The 12,294-nt window shown below is 43.3% G+C and overlaps 1 protein-coding gene across 1 annotated transcript; it reads right to left on the bottom strand.

Moving 5' to 3' along the window:
* Positions 1–2,147: 2,147 nt before the first annotated feature.
* Positions 2,148–11,716, bottom strand: LOC123426850. The gene is made up of 5 exons (XM_045110746.1): positions 10,700–11,716; positions 7,966–8,657; positions 7,760–7,846; positions 3,051–3,989; positions 2,148–2,574 (listed from the first exon to the last, which is right to left on the bottom strand). Exons 1-5 carry the CDS (start codon positions 10,803–10,805, stop codon positions 2,524–2,526), a joined length of 1,875 nt encoding a protein of 624 aa, XP_044966681.1. The 5' UTR covers positions 10,806–11,716; the 3' UTR covers positions 2,148–2,523.
* Between the last annotated feature and the right edge of the window lie 578 nt (positions 11,717–12,294).

Below are 12,294 nucleotides of genomic sequence, written 5' to 3'. Positions count from 1 at the left end.
CGTGAAATTATTCGCTTGCATGGTGTGCCAAATATTATAGTTTCAGATCGTGATACTAAATTTCTTAGCCACTTTTGGACATGTTTATGGGCTAAGTTGGGGACTAAAGTGCTTTTTAGTACTACATGTCACCCCCAAACTGATGGACAAACTGAAGTAGTCAATAAAATATTATGTACTATGCTTAGGGCTGTTTTGAAGAATAAACGGAGGCTTGCCTCATATTGAATTTTCTTATAACCGTTCATTGCAGTCTACTACTAAGATGTGCCCTTTTAAAACTGTGTATGGTTTCCTACCTCGTGCACCTACTGATTTGTTGACTATTCCATCTCGGAGAAGGTTAATTTTAATGCTAAATAACATTTTGAATTAATCTTAAAAATGCATGAGTTAAATAAAGAAAGTATTGAGCGTATGAATGCTAAATATAAACTTGTTGGAGATAAGGGTAGAAAACATGTTGTCCTTACACCTGGAGATCTTGTTTGGTTACATTTGCGTAAGGATAGGTTTCCTGATTTATGCAAGTCAAAGTTAATGCCACGTGTTGGTGGTCCTTTTAAGGTTTTCAAGAAAATAAATAATAATGCATATAAATTTGAGTTGCCTGCAGATTTTGGGGTTAGTCCCACTTTCAACATTGTTGATTTGAAACCTTATTTGGATGAGAAAGATGAGCTTCCCTCAAGGATGACTTTATTTCACGAAGGGGAGGATGATGAGGACATCAATACCATTGTTACACCCACATCCTCTGTTGCTATACTTACTGGACCAATTATTAGAGATCGTGCACACCAACTGAATTACCAGGTACTTTCGTTTCTTGGAATTCCTTCTAATGTTCATGAACATATGATGCTGCCTAAATTAGATACTTTTGTTTTACTTATGAATGAAGGACCTATCATGGACAAGAAGTATGGTCATTAGAGCGGGATCAAGCATGGAGAAGAAGGTGTGCGTGCGGGAAAGAACAATGGAGTTTTCAGTAGTGATTTTCGCACTTAGAAGCCACCGTAATGGAAGCATGAAGTCTTGGACGAAATATACAAGATGTACTTCATAAATTTCATCCATAGGCTATTATAGGTGTCGCATCACCTTATTTTTGAGCCAGACCCATGTAATTTCGAAATACCATATTATAGGCTGTTTTTAGAGTCACTCGTGAAATTTCCCTATATTTCCGTGTATATACCGCCCTTAGATGTCGTTTAGACTTGAGTTTTGTTTAGATTAAAACTTCGCCATATCTGCAACTTCGCGTCCTTCGTTTCTGTTTTACGAACAGACCAAGACGTCAGAGAACCCCACTTTCATTAATAAAGATTTCCTCTTATATTCGCAATATTCAAATTGCAACTTCAATTTCTTACTTATTCTTCGTTTGCGTGCACAAAATAGACCTTCATGGTCACGTTGATTGTGTTCCGCATGATCAATAATCTCTCGAAGTTGGTTTAGCCATTGCTAAGGCGTGACGTCCTCGCACGATCATAGTCGGATCATCAAAGTCTACTCCGTCAAAAAGATAGTTACCATCTCATCGAAAGACGGGACACCTTTGCCTCTACCAATCCGCCACCTCGACAGTCGATAGATCTAATGTCATCCAACAACCCAATACCCTCCTCACAATTGCGACAAAGATATTGTTGCGAGAACTTTTGCAACAAAGCTCATGTTGCAAAAAAATGCAACAAAGATAATGTTACCGAAACATCTATGGTATTTTTTGCAACAAAGCTTGTGTTGCATAAAAAAATTTCACCAAAAATTAGGGTCATTTTTTGCAACGGAGGTCATGCGAGGATTCTCCTCTCAACAACCTCTAGCAGTAGGGCTTCTTCACCCCGAGAGCGGCTACAGCATCCACCAATCTTGCGCTGGCGCTTGAAGCATTACTCACTTGCAGTAGAGAAGAAGCAGTACCAAAAGAAATGAATGGACGAGGAACTTCTACCGAGGAGATAAAGACAAGACCACTATAGTTTTTCTGGTGGACACGTGCGACATACAGGAGGCGGTCGACGCAGCGAAAAAATCTGCCGGCTGTACAGAATCGTTTCCCGAATAAGAACATAATGAAAATAGATCATGCAAATCTGAGACCATGATAATCAAAGGCAAGTCATAAGAAGTATAAAAAAGAAGGCTATTCTTTTCCTTTCTTTCTGAAACAAGGATAAGCCATGAGAAGTACTGTATACAAAAGAAGACAACCTATATTCTTTCTGAGCACCTCTGTGTGCCTCCAACACCATACATGCTTTTATCATTCGGTATTCCTTCTGGGAAAATGAAGAAAAACCTCAACCCTCTTTTCAGCAGGGAAAAACATCTGCCTAAGCATGACAACCCCCACAGAGCTGAAGTTAACTAGAACATCTCGATTTGTTAAGCTAGACACAACCGTCCCATGGCAGATGAGGTAGTTACGGAAACTCGTCACAAAATACAGCTTGATTCCCACAAGTTCTCAGCGCCGTGACGAACTTTGGTTGATGAGCCCTATCATCAGCCCCTGCATTCCTCAAGCTTCTGCTGCAGCCTCACGTTGTGCCTTAACTACAAAACAGTGGGAATTTATGTCACAACAAATGGTGGGTACACATGGTAAAATTTAACAACTTGTCAATTCCTATTGTGGATTACCAGAATACTTAAATTATGCACACTGCCACGTAAATGATATCGATATGGTCTCAAAAACATCAGTTAGGTCCCGATTCTCTTTTTCCAAGCCCCATAAATCATTCAGTATGACTCATCAGAAGCACAATGATGATGGCAACCAATACTTTCATGGTAAACAACATAATCAAATTCATTTTGCTGATATGGGGTACATTAACGTTATATACAATAACTAAAGATGAACTGAAAGTTTTGTCAACTGCTTTGGCGAAACTGAAGAAAGGGGACACAACCAAAACCTACCAAGTACCTATTGGCTACTTGTCAAACTAAATAGAAGAAAAAACCTTAAGCACTTGAGCCAAATAATATTGACGAACTAGAATAAGAAACATAAAAAAACTTACACAATCAGCTATCTCTTCCTGTTTCAGAGGCGGGACTACTTCATCTTCCTTCCAGCCAAGAGATTTCAAGAAAGCCATTTCTTCTGGACTAGGTTCATCTTCAGTAGGATATGGTTCCTCTTCCCCAGCAATGGGCACAAACAACAAACCGGCATCGCCATAGCTGGAGTCTGCCTTTGCGGAACCATCATATATATCTGCTGCCATAATGGACACAGTAGCTTCAGCCTTGTCCGCCTGAGGCGCCATAGATCCATTTTCGGCATCAGCATGGTCTGATAAAGAGTTGGTATCCTTGTCAACTGCAACCCCATGGAACCCAAATACATCACAAGGTTCCAAAGATGCCTTGGTTTCCTCATTGTCAGAGAGGTGTCGCTGAGACCCATCACAAGAATTTGCATCCTCACAGGAACTACTTCCAGTTTCAATACACTTGATTCCAGCACTAAACAAGGATAAATTAAGACATGGGTTCTTCTGTTCATCAATCAAGCTAGATGAGGACTCAATACCCGTGCTTGAACCATTTAAAGACTTGCTCCGCAGCAACTCAAAGAATTTATGCTTGTCTTTTGCACTTGATTTTCTCTCACCAGGCGGACCTTGTTGTAGATGCAAAGGGAGGCCATTTATGACACCTTTAAGCTTTTGGTTGACAAGGGGCTTTTTCAGTGGTTCCACTGAAGAAGATCGACCCAGAATAGGGCTTAAAGGGTTGCTAGTGGAGTCTTTGGAGGTATTTGCAGCACCATTCTGCTCACGGGTCAGGACTTGAAAGGATCCTGATTGAGATGGCTTGGCAACCTCAGATTTGACCGGAGTACGAACAGAGTTGTTGGAAGACTGTGCTGACAGTTGGGGTGCAGTTTTGATAGAACCATTAGAATCCCCGGATCTTGCAACTTTGGTTTTTAACCTATCCGACAAAGTAGATACCTGAAAAGCATCAATGAATAAGTGGAAACCAAAGTGTACTTTCTTCAGTACAAGGCAACAACACTCCATATCAACACAAGAAAAAACGCGCCATAAATAAGTGAAACAGAAATCCAGCCAGAAGCACAGAGAGGATTTGCTTTATGCAACCTTCCCCAAATATATAAACATGCCTGAACAAACTACGGCGTATTTTATTAATTGCGTGCTTAATGATACAGTGATGATCAAGTAGTATACAGAAGGGAAGTTTCTGTCAGTTTTGCTGTGTGGTGGAATATCTGTTGTTATTATAGTATAAAGAAATGTTCAATAGTTAGCACATGCTGAAGAAATAGAACAGAATTATGGCTCATAAACAATAATATTGACAGACTAATATAACATGAAAGGTCACCCCCCACCCACAAAAAAATCCAACCAAAATCCTAATAGTAGACTTCTCTTAATCTAAGTTCAGAAGGACACACAAGTAATTTATTTGTTTTGCGGGGCTCATCCTCTCAAGAAGAGAAGACAGGCGTGCATGCCTAGACTGTAAGGTGGTACCTGGAGAGAGTGTTGTCCCTCAACATAAGCTTGTGGTTGCTGACTTCCGCTTTCGGATTCGTGTCCAGCGGGACAAGCGTGCCAACGTCGCTAGAACGAAGTGGTGGAAGCTCAAGGGGGAGGTAGCTCAAGCATTCAAGGAGAGGGTCGTTAAGGAGGGCCCTTGGGAGGAAGGAGGTGGTGCAGACAACATGTGGATGAAGATGGCGACTTGCATTCGTAAGGTGGCCTCAGAGGAGTTTGGAGTGTCCAGGGGAAGTAGAAGAGAAGCTAAAGATACCTGGTGGTGGAACGGTGATGTGCAGAAGGCAATTAAGGAGAAGAAAGATTGTTTCAGACTCCTATATCTGGATAGGAGTGCAGACAACATAGAGAAGTACAAGATGGCAAAGAAGGCCGCAAAGCGAGCTGTGAGTGAAGCAAGGGGTCGGGCGTATGAGGACCTCTACCAACGGTTAGACACGAAGGAAGGCGAAAGGGACATCTATAAGGTGGCGAAGATCCGAGAGAGGAAGACGAGGGATGTTGACCAAATCAAGTGCATCAAGGACGGAGCAAACCAACTCTTGGTGAAGAACGAGGAGATTAAGCATAGATGGCGGGAGTACTTTGACAGGCTGTTCAATGGGGAGAGTGAGAGCTCTACCATTGATCTGGACGATTCCTTTGATGATACTAGCAGGCGTTTTGTGCAGCGAATCCAGGAGTCGGAGGTCAAGGAGGCTTTAAAGAGGATGAAAGGAGGCAAGGCGATGGGCCCTGCATGTATCCCCATTGAGGTGTGGAGAGGCCTCGGGGACATAGCGATAGTATGGCTAACCAAACTTTTCAACCTCATTTTTCGGGCAAACAAGATGCCAGAAGAATGGAGACGGAGTATATTAGTACCAATCTTCAAGAACAAGGGGGATGTTCAGAGTTGTACTAATTACCGTGGAATTAAACTGATGAGCCATACAATGAAGCTATGGGAGAGAGTCATTGAGCACCGCTTAAGAAGAATGACAAGCGTGACCAAAAATCAGTTTGGTTTCATGCTTGGAAGGTCGACCATGGAAGCCATTTTCTTGATACGACAACTTATTGAGAGATATAGGGAGCAAAAGAAGGACCTGCATATGGTGTTCATTGACTTGGAGAAGGCCTACGGCAAGATACCACGGAATGTTATGTGGTGGGCCTTGGAGAAACACAAAGTCCCAGCAAAGTGCATTACCCTCATCAAGGACGTGTACGATAATGTTGTGACAAGTGTTCGAACAAGTGATGGCGACACTGATGACTTCCCGATTAAGATAGGACTGCATCAGAGATCAGCTTTGAGCCCTTATCTTTTTGCCTTGGTGATGGATGAGGTCACAAGGGATATACAAGGAGATATCCCATGGTGTATGCTCTTTGTGGACGATGTGGTGCTAGTCGATGATAGTCGTACGGGGGTCAATAGGAAGTTGGAGTTATGGAGGCAAACCTTGGAATTGAAAGGCTTTAGACTTAGTAGGACTAAAACCGAGTACATGAGGTGCGCTTTCAGTACTACAATGCACGAGGAGGAGGATGTAAGCCTTGATGGTCGGGTGGTGCCTCACAAGGATACCTTCCGATATTTGGGGTCAATGTTGCAGAAGGATGGGGATATCGATGAAGATGTGAACCATCGAATTAAAGCCGGATAGCTGAAGTGGCGCCAAGCTTCTGGCATTCTTTGTGACAGGAGGGTGCCACAAAAGCTAAAAGGCAAGTTCTATAGGACGGCGGTTCGACCCGCAATGTTGTATGGTGCTGAGTGTTGGCCGACTAAAAGGCGACATGTGCAACAGTTAGGTGTGGCGGAGATGCGCATGTTGAGATGGATGTGTGGCCACACAAGGAAGGACCGAATCCGGAATGATGATATACGAGATAGAGTTTGGGTAGCGCCAATTGAAGAGAAGCTTGTCCAACATTGTCTGAGATAGTTTGGGCATATTCAGCGCAGGCCTCCAGAATCCCCAGTGCATAGCGGACGGCTAAAGCATGCGGATAATGTCAAAAGAGGCCGGGGTAGACCGAACTTGACATGGGAAGAGTCCGTAAAGAGAGATCTGAAGGATTGGAGCATCACCAAAGAACTAGCCATGGACAGGGGTGCGTGGAAGCTTGCTATCCATGTGCCAGAACCATGAGTTGGTCGCGAGATCTTATGGGTTTCACCTCTAGCCTACCCCAACTTGTTTGGGACTAAAAGCTTTGTTGTTGTTGTTGTTGCGGGGAACACACAAGTAGTCTACATGCACAGCAAAGGACAGACCCAGTGCATAGAAGCTCCCACACAAGGTGGGGTCTGGGGAGGGGCTATAGGAACCTAGTCTTACCCTGCTACAGTGTGATGCACAATAATCCTAATAATTTATTTCAGGTGTTCATGAGCCAAACAAGTAAGAGAAACTACAAAACTCACACTACCAGTGAAGTGTTTCATCAGAACAGACAGCTTCCATGTGATGAGTATTTCCACTGTTTTAACGATCAATACGATTCATAACTCCAATGCTACAAAAATACAAGTTTCTAACTTTTGAATCACTGTTCCTTGTAAATTAGTTCAGAACCAAACTGCATATTTATATAACTGATGTAGAAAAATATGAAGGATGATAGATTTTTACAACAGAAAAACATATCTCCTAATCTCCAGCACGCACGTTCAAACTATCAACCAATCTATATCCATACTCAGACCCCATAATGCATTGCATTTACATAAACTATTATGCTATATAGACATCACCGTCCTCAGAAACGCTCAGTCAGTTATGGAATGCAGTTATTAGAGGTAGTTATGGAACAAAATCACCGCAGGATTCCTAGCCCGAAGTTACGTGCCTACTATTTGCAATCGGAGGGAGTAACTATTATGAATATGATCACTAATAACGTGCATAGTTTAGGATTAGATAACTGTAAGGGACATTGATGAAGCAAATTCCTGACAGACACAAAACTGAATGGTTGATCCATTAATAACAGTCCAATACAAATATGTTATGACATGAGTTCCCCGTTCATAGTTGTACTAATTGATCATGCAAGACAAAGAAAGTTGAAATTATGTTTGTGATGATCTGTCTTCTGAGCATCAACGTATACGCTTTAAACACAACCATGGTAATCACATAAGACACAAAACAACAAAACAAAACAATTAATCTCACAGTAAATACAATGTATACAGTGCATACAGAATTTTTGTTTGATGAAGGCGTCAGAGGTCTTAGAATACACTGCCTCATAGTTCTTTCTTCAATCTTCTGAGCATCAATCAATAGCTGGGTAAAAAGAAGATATTGCACACGAAACATTAATTAGATCAAATGAATGGTACAAAATGAGAACAATCGAAAGGGGTAAACAAGACAGATATCATAATCAATACATATTACTTTACCTGAGGTGTGGTGGAAATTTTTAATGGGGTCTGCATTACTGTTTCAGCCATGCTTAATGCAGTCCCGCAGTTTGACACTTCAAGCTGCTGACTGGAACCAGCACGTGATGAAGTAGAAGAGACCTGGGTATTGCTTGGCTCACTAAATCCAGGGACTTCTGCTAGCACCGAGTTCCAGCCATCAGGCGCATTAACCAATGGTATGCTCTGAATTGGGGAGCCAATTCCAGGAGATGGAACTCTGACTACATCATGTTTTCCATTGTTGTCCTCAGAACTAAGGTGTGGGAATTCTCGCTCAAAGGACTTGCCACCAGCATCCTTTCTAGATAGATTACCATTGTCCAAACTTACTCCAGATGCTCGATTCAATGTGTCCAACTTTGGACGAATACGATTAAGCCTATCACTTTCAGGTTTGCATGAGTTAAAGGGCCCGAAGCCATCACGCAGTGGGTTACCTGCAAGACCCAATCTACTCTCCCGATCAAAATCAGAGTCCTTGTCACAACCCCTGTCCCTGTTGCTCCTTCCGAAACTAGCGTAGCCTCTTGACTTCACTGTGCCATCTCGGTCATGCCGTCTGGACACACTTGGGCCAGAACCCCTGCGTGAAGAGGACTGTTGGGAACTCCGTTCACGGTCACGGCCTGAAGATCTGTTTCTTGACGAAGCACCCCTGTCTTGATCATCTAAAGCATTCAGGTAACAGCTGATTAGCAAATATACATCACATGTGTAAGCTTAGAAGAACAATCAATTAAATGAGGCCTACACCAAGCCAACAAAAAGGCATGACAATGATTGCTAAAGGAACAATGGATCGGGTGCAAAGTGCAAGAACAATAATATTCACAAGCATTAGAGAATAAAAGGCTGCATTATTAATGTAATACACTATACAGTATGATCCATATCTCACATGACAGTCCCCTGGTAATACACATGCGACAACAAGCAACAGATGAGTTTACTAGACACATCAAAAAAAAAGAAGAATTTTAAAATAGCTATTTGTAACTACAAGAGTATGCAGCCATGCAAGCTTCTGTGCCTTGAATCAATAATTATTACATTTGCCGCACCCATGGACAGCTAAAATTGATCTTGCACGGATGAAGCTTGGGACCTTGCGCCCTAGGCTCCTTGCAGCAGGCCAAGGGGGTGTTTGGTTGGGCTTCCAGCCAGCTTCCGGCTTCCGGCTTCGAAGCCAAAAGCTCCTATTTAGGGGCTTCTTGCTGCAGCTGTGGCTTTCGGCTCCGGCTGTGACAAGGCCGAAAGCCACAGCTGCAGCCCGAAGCCCCTAAATAGGAGCTTTTGGCTTAGAAGCCGGTAGATGGAAGCTGGCTGGAAGCCCAACCAAACACCCTCCAAGTCTAGTGCACACAGTTAACTCCCAGCGCCTCTCCACTGGGTAAACCCCAATATACAACCCGATGCTTGGATCCAAGCCAAAGTGAGTAATATGAAATGGTGCCTTGGACCTCTGGGTCATTAACTTTTTATTTCAATATTTGTGTGATTGCATGCAGTGAGAATGCAGAGACATGGTGAAGTGAAGACTAAGTTTAGTTATTTATGCATTTACTTTTTCATACTATAAATTAATTCATTAACCATTTGCTTGGTTTAGTTATGCTAGTCTGCTAATCAAAACAGGTTATAGTACGAAATAGCAGACCACATTTGCTTCTAGCCTAATATAGCTCTACTTCTACTAGTGCACTACAATAAACAAATGTAGCAAGCTCGGTGAACATGCACGTTGCACTACATCATGGAAAGAAAATTGTCTATTGCTAAAAATGTTTTGCCTACCCCCTTAAACTAGTGGTATAAACTATGTATATATTTGTGCATGGGGAAAGGCATACATTCTACTCCTATCTATTTCCATATATGCAGGCAAGAAAGTTAAGCATTTAAAAATGAACAACAAAGCTGCAAATTTGCAAGGCATGAGAAATAGTCAAGATATATCAACTACACATCGTGCCTCTCCAAGCAATTCTTAAGAGGTAATTCGGACTAATTCTCCCGCACTCCCTAGTACATTTCGCATTACACAAACTGCTGATGCATTATGGCAACATGGCTAACCAACATGAACAAGTAAACATTCCCGTCCAAGAAAGTCTCTGAAGTCTGAACTGACTCCAGCACAACAGCCCAACAACTACCATTAAATCATTTCACTCACCGCAGTTAAACATTACACACACTGATAACCATCAGTTTACCATGCAACAACACGAGGCTGATCCGCTGATGTAAACAATTTCTCTGAAGAACGATTCCTCCATGATTACCGCAACTCCAAAACTACGCATTTATGCGACATATTACACTTGCTCCATGTTTCATGCAACAAACATATATTAAATAAAGCGCTTCACAGTACAACCATTGTCCTTGAATCAGACTCATGCCAATACTGGTGGTAGGAAGGTTTGAAGAATGGTTACATTTTCTAAAGGAAAATGGTGAGCTAGCAGGCAGCAATTGCACACCAGAAGAAGTGCACTAACTTCACCATGCATAAATTTAAAAACATTACCAAGTGTAAAAAGGTCTCAGAACTAATGATGGCTTGTGTAAAATTATCCAATGCCACTAGAAAAGTATGCGGTGCGACTACTATAATAACATATAATCTTGCAATACTCTCTATAAGTTTACTAACCCCTTGCCGTTATATGCATCAAAATGGTAAATTGAAGGAAAGGCAGCTCACCTGCACGGGGCGAAGTTCCTGTCCGGAAGCCTGTGGCAGCCGCTGTCGGTGTGGCAACCCCGCGCACCAGCCATTCTGGTTTCAATGAGGGCTCACCTCGGTCCATGCCAGCAGGCGCCGTTCACCATCTACGCGCCCCAGCAGCAACGTCCAGTCCGGAACAGCAACGAAACACCACCACTACTACCACTACAACTACCTTTCACTGCTAGTGCTATAGTAAATCACTCAGGGTGGTGCCTACACAGGATTCAACGGCACATCCGCAGTTCCACGTCCAGTCTCCACTCGGGCTGAGCCGAGACCACCAAAGCCTAGCCCGCAGGGGCAGATCTAGATGGTGTGCCGGGTGTGCAGCGGCACCCCGACAAGTTGTGAAGGTCAGTGGGATTTTAACTAATCGCTGGATGAAAACAAGCTCATACCTCAGAACCCAATGGCTAGAAACTGCGGACGGGGTGGAGACAGCAGGAACGCGTTGTCCCGACGAGGAAGGACGGGAGCGGCGATGGCTGCCAGCGCGTGAGCGGCGGGCGTGTGGAGATTGAGGCGTCGGCGGTGACGCTAGGGTGCAGCGCGGCGGCGGCGGCTCTAGGGCACGGTTTGTAGGTCAGGACTAGGGAGGAAGAGAGAAGATTGATCAAGCAGGGGGCGGGCTGCTCGGGGTGGGGATGGAGCGCCTCGGCGGACGGGCGGACACTCTGCGTACGGCGTCCTCGATGGGTCTCGCCGTGAAATCTGCGGAAGGCGGCGGCGGCGGCGGCGGCGGAGGAGGAGGATTGGGAAATCTGGCGGGGATTCGCGGGATTGGGGAAGCTCTTGGGAAGGGATTCGGGGCGCCGATTTTTGGAGAGGATTTATCTTGCTCGGAATTTTTGTGGGTTTGTGAATTCCGTAGGGGGGGGGGGGGGGGGGGGGGGGGGTGGGTTTGTGTGGTGTGCTTGTTCGTCTTGGGCAGGAAGGAGGAGAGAAACCCTATGCAAACTGTGACTTCCAGCGTCCTCCTCCGCCCCCTTCCCTTTCTCGGATGACGGTTGAATTCCTATCTGGTTTTCCTTGCCGTCTTTTCTCTTTTCTTTTCTTTTTTTTCACACGTAGAAAAGAAATTTATCACGTCTGTCCAACAGAAAAAGATTAGAACTTAAATTCTGTCTACCTGGATTTGTGACGCACCCTTTTATAGTCTTATATAAAAAGTTAGGGCCAGCTCTTTTAAGGCCTGTTTGGAACCATCTAGATTATATAATCCAGTTTTTGTAATCTAATATGTCTTCAAACATGACAGATTATGATGTAGATTATAAAAACTAGATAGACAGATTATTAAAAACTCATAATCTACTCTACACCAGCTAAAATCAGATTATAGATTGCTAATGACCAATTACTCTTGTAAAGTTGGAGATAATTACATTCATACCACCGCCACCCTCCTCTTTTTTAAAATAAATCAGAGGGCGAACAGGTCATTATGCAATGTAAAACCTGGATTACAGTTTATATAATCTGGCCTCCAAACATGTTCACCTGGATTATTTTTACAAACCAGATTATATAATCTACCTTCATAATTTAAATTATCATAATCTATTGTG

This window comes from Hordeum vulgare, chromosome 2H (genome assembly GCF_904849725.1).
Source record: "Hordeum vulgare subsp. vulgare chromosome 2H, MorexV3_pseudomolecules_assembly, whole genome shotgun sequence".
Classification (NCBI taxonomy): domain Eukaryota; kingdom Viridiplantae; phylum Streptophyta; class Magnoliopsida; order Poales; family Poaceae; genus Hordeum; species Hordeum vulgare.
This window is presented reverse-complemented; position numbering and strand designations above follow the sequence as displayed.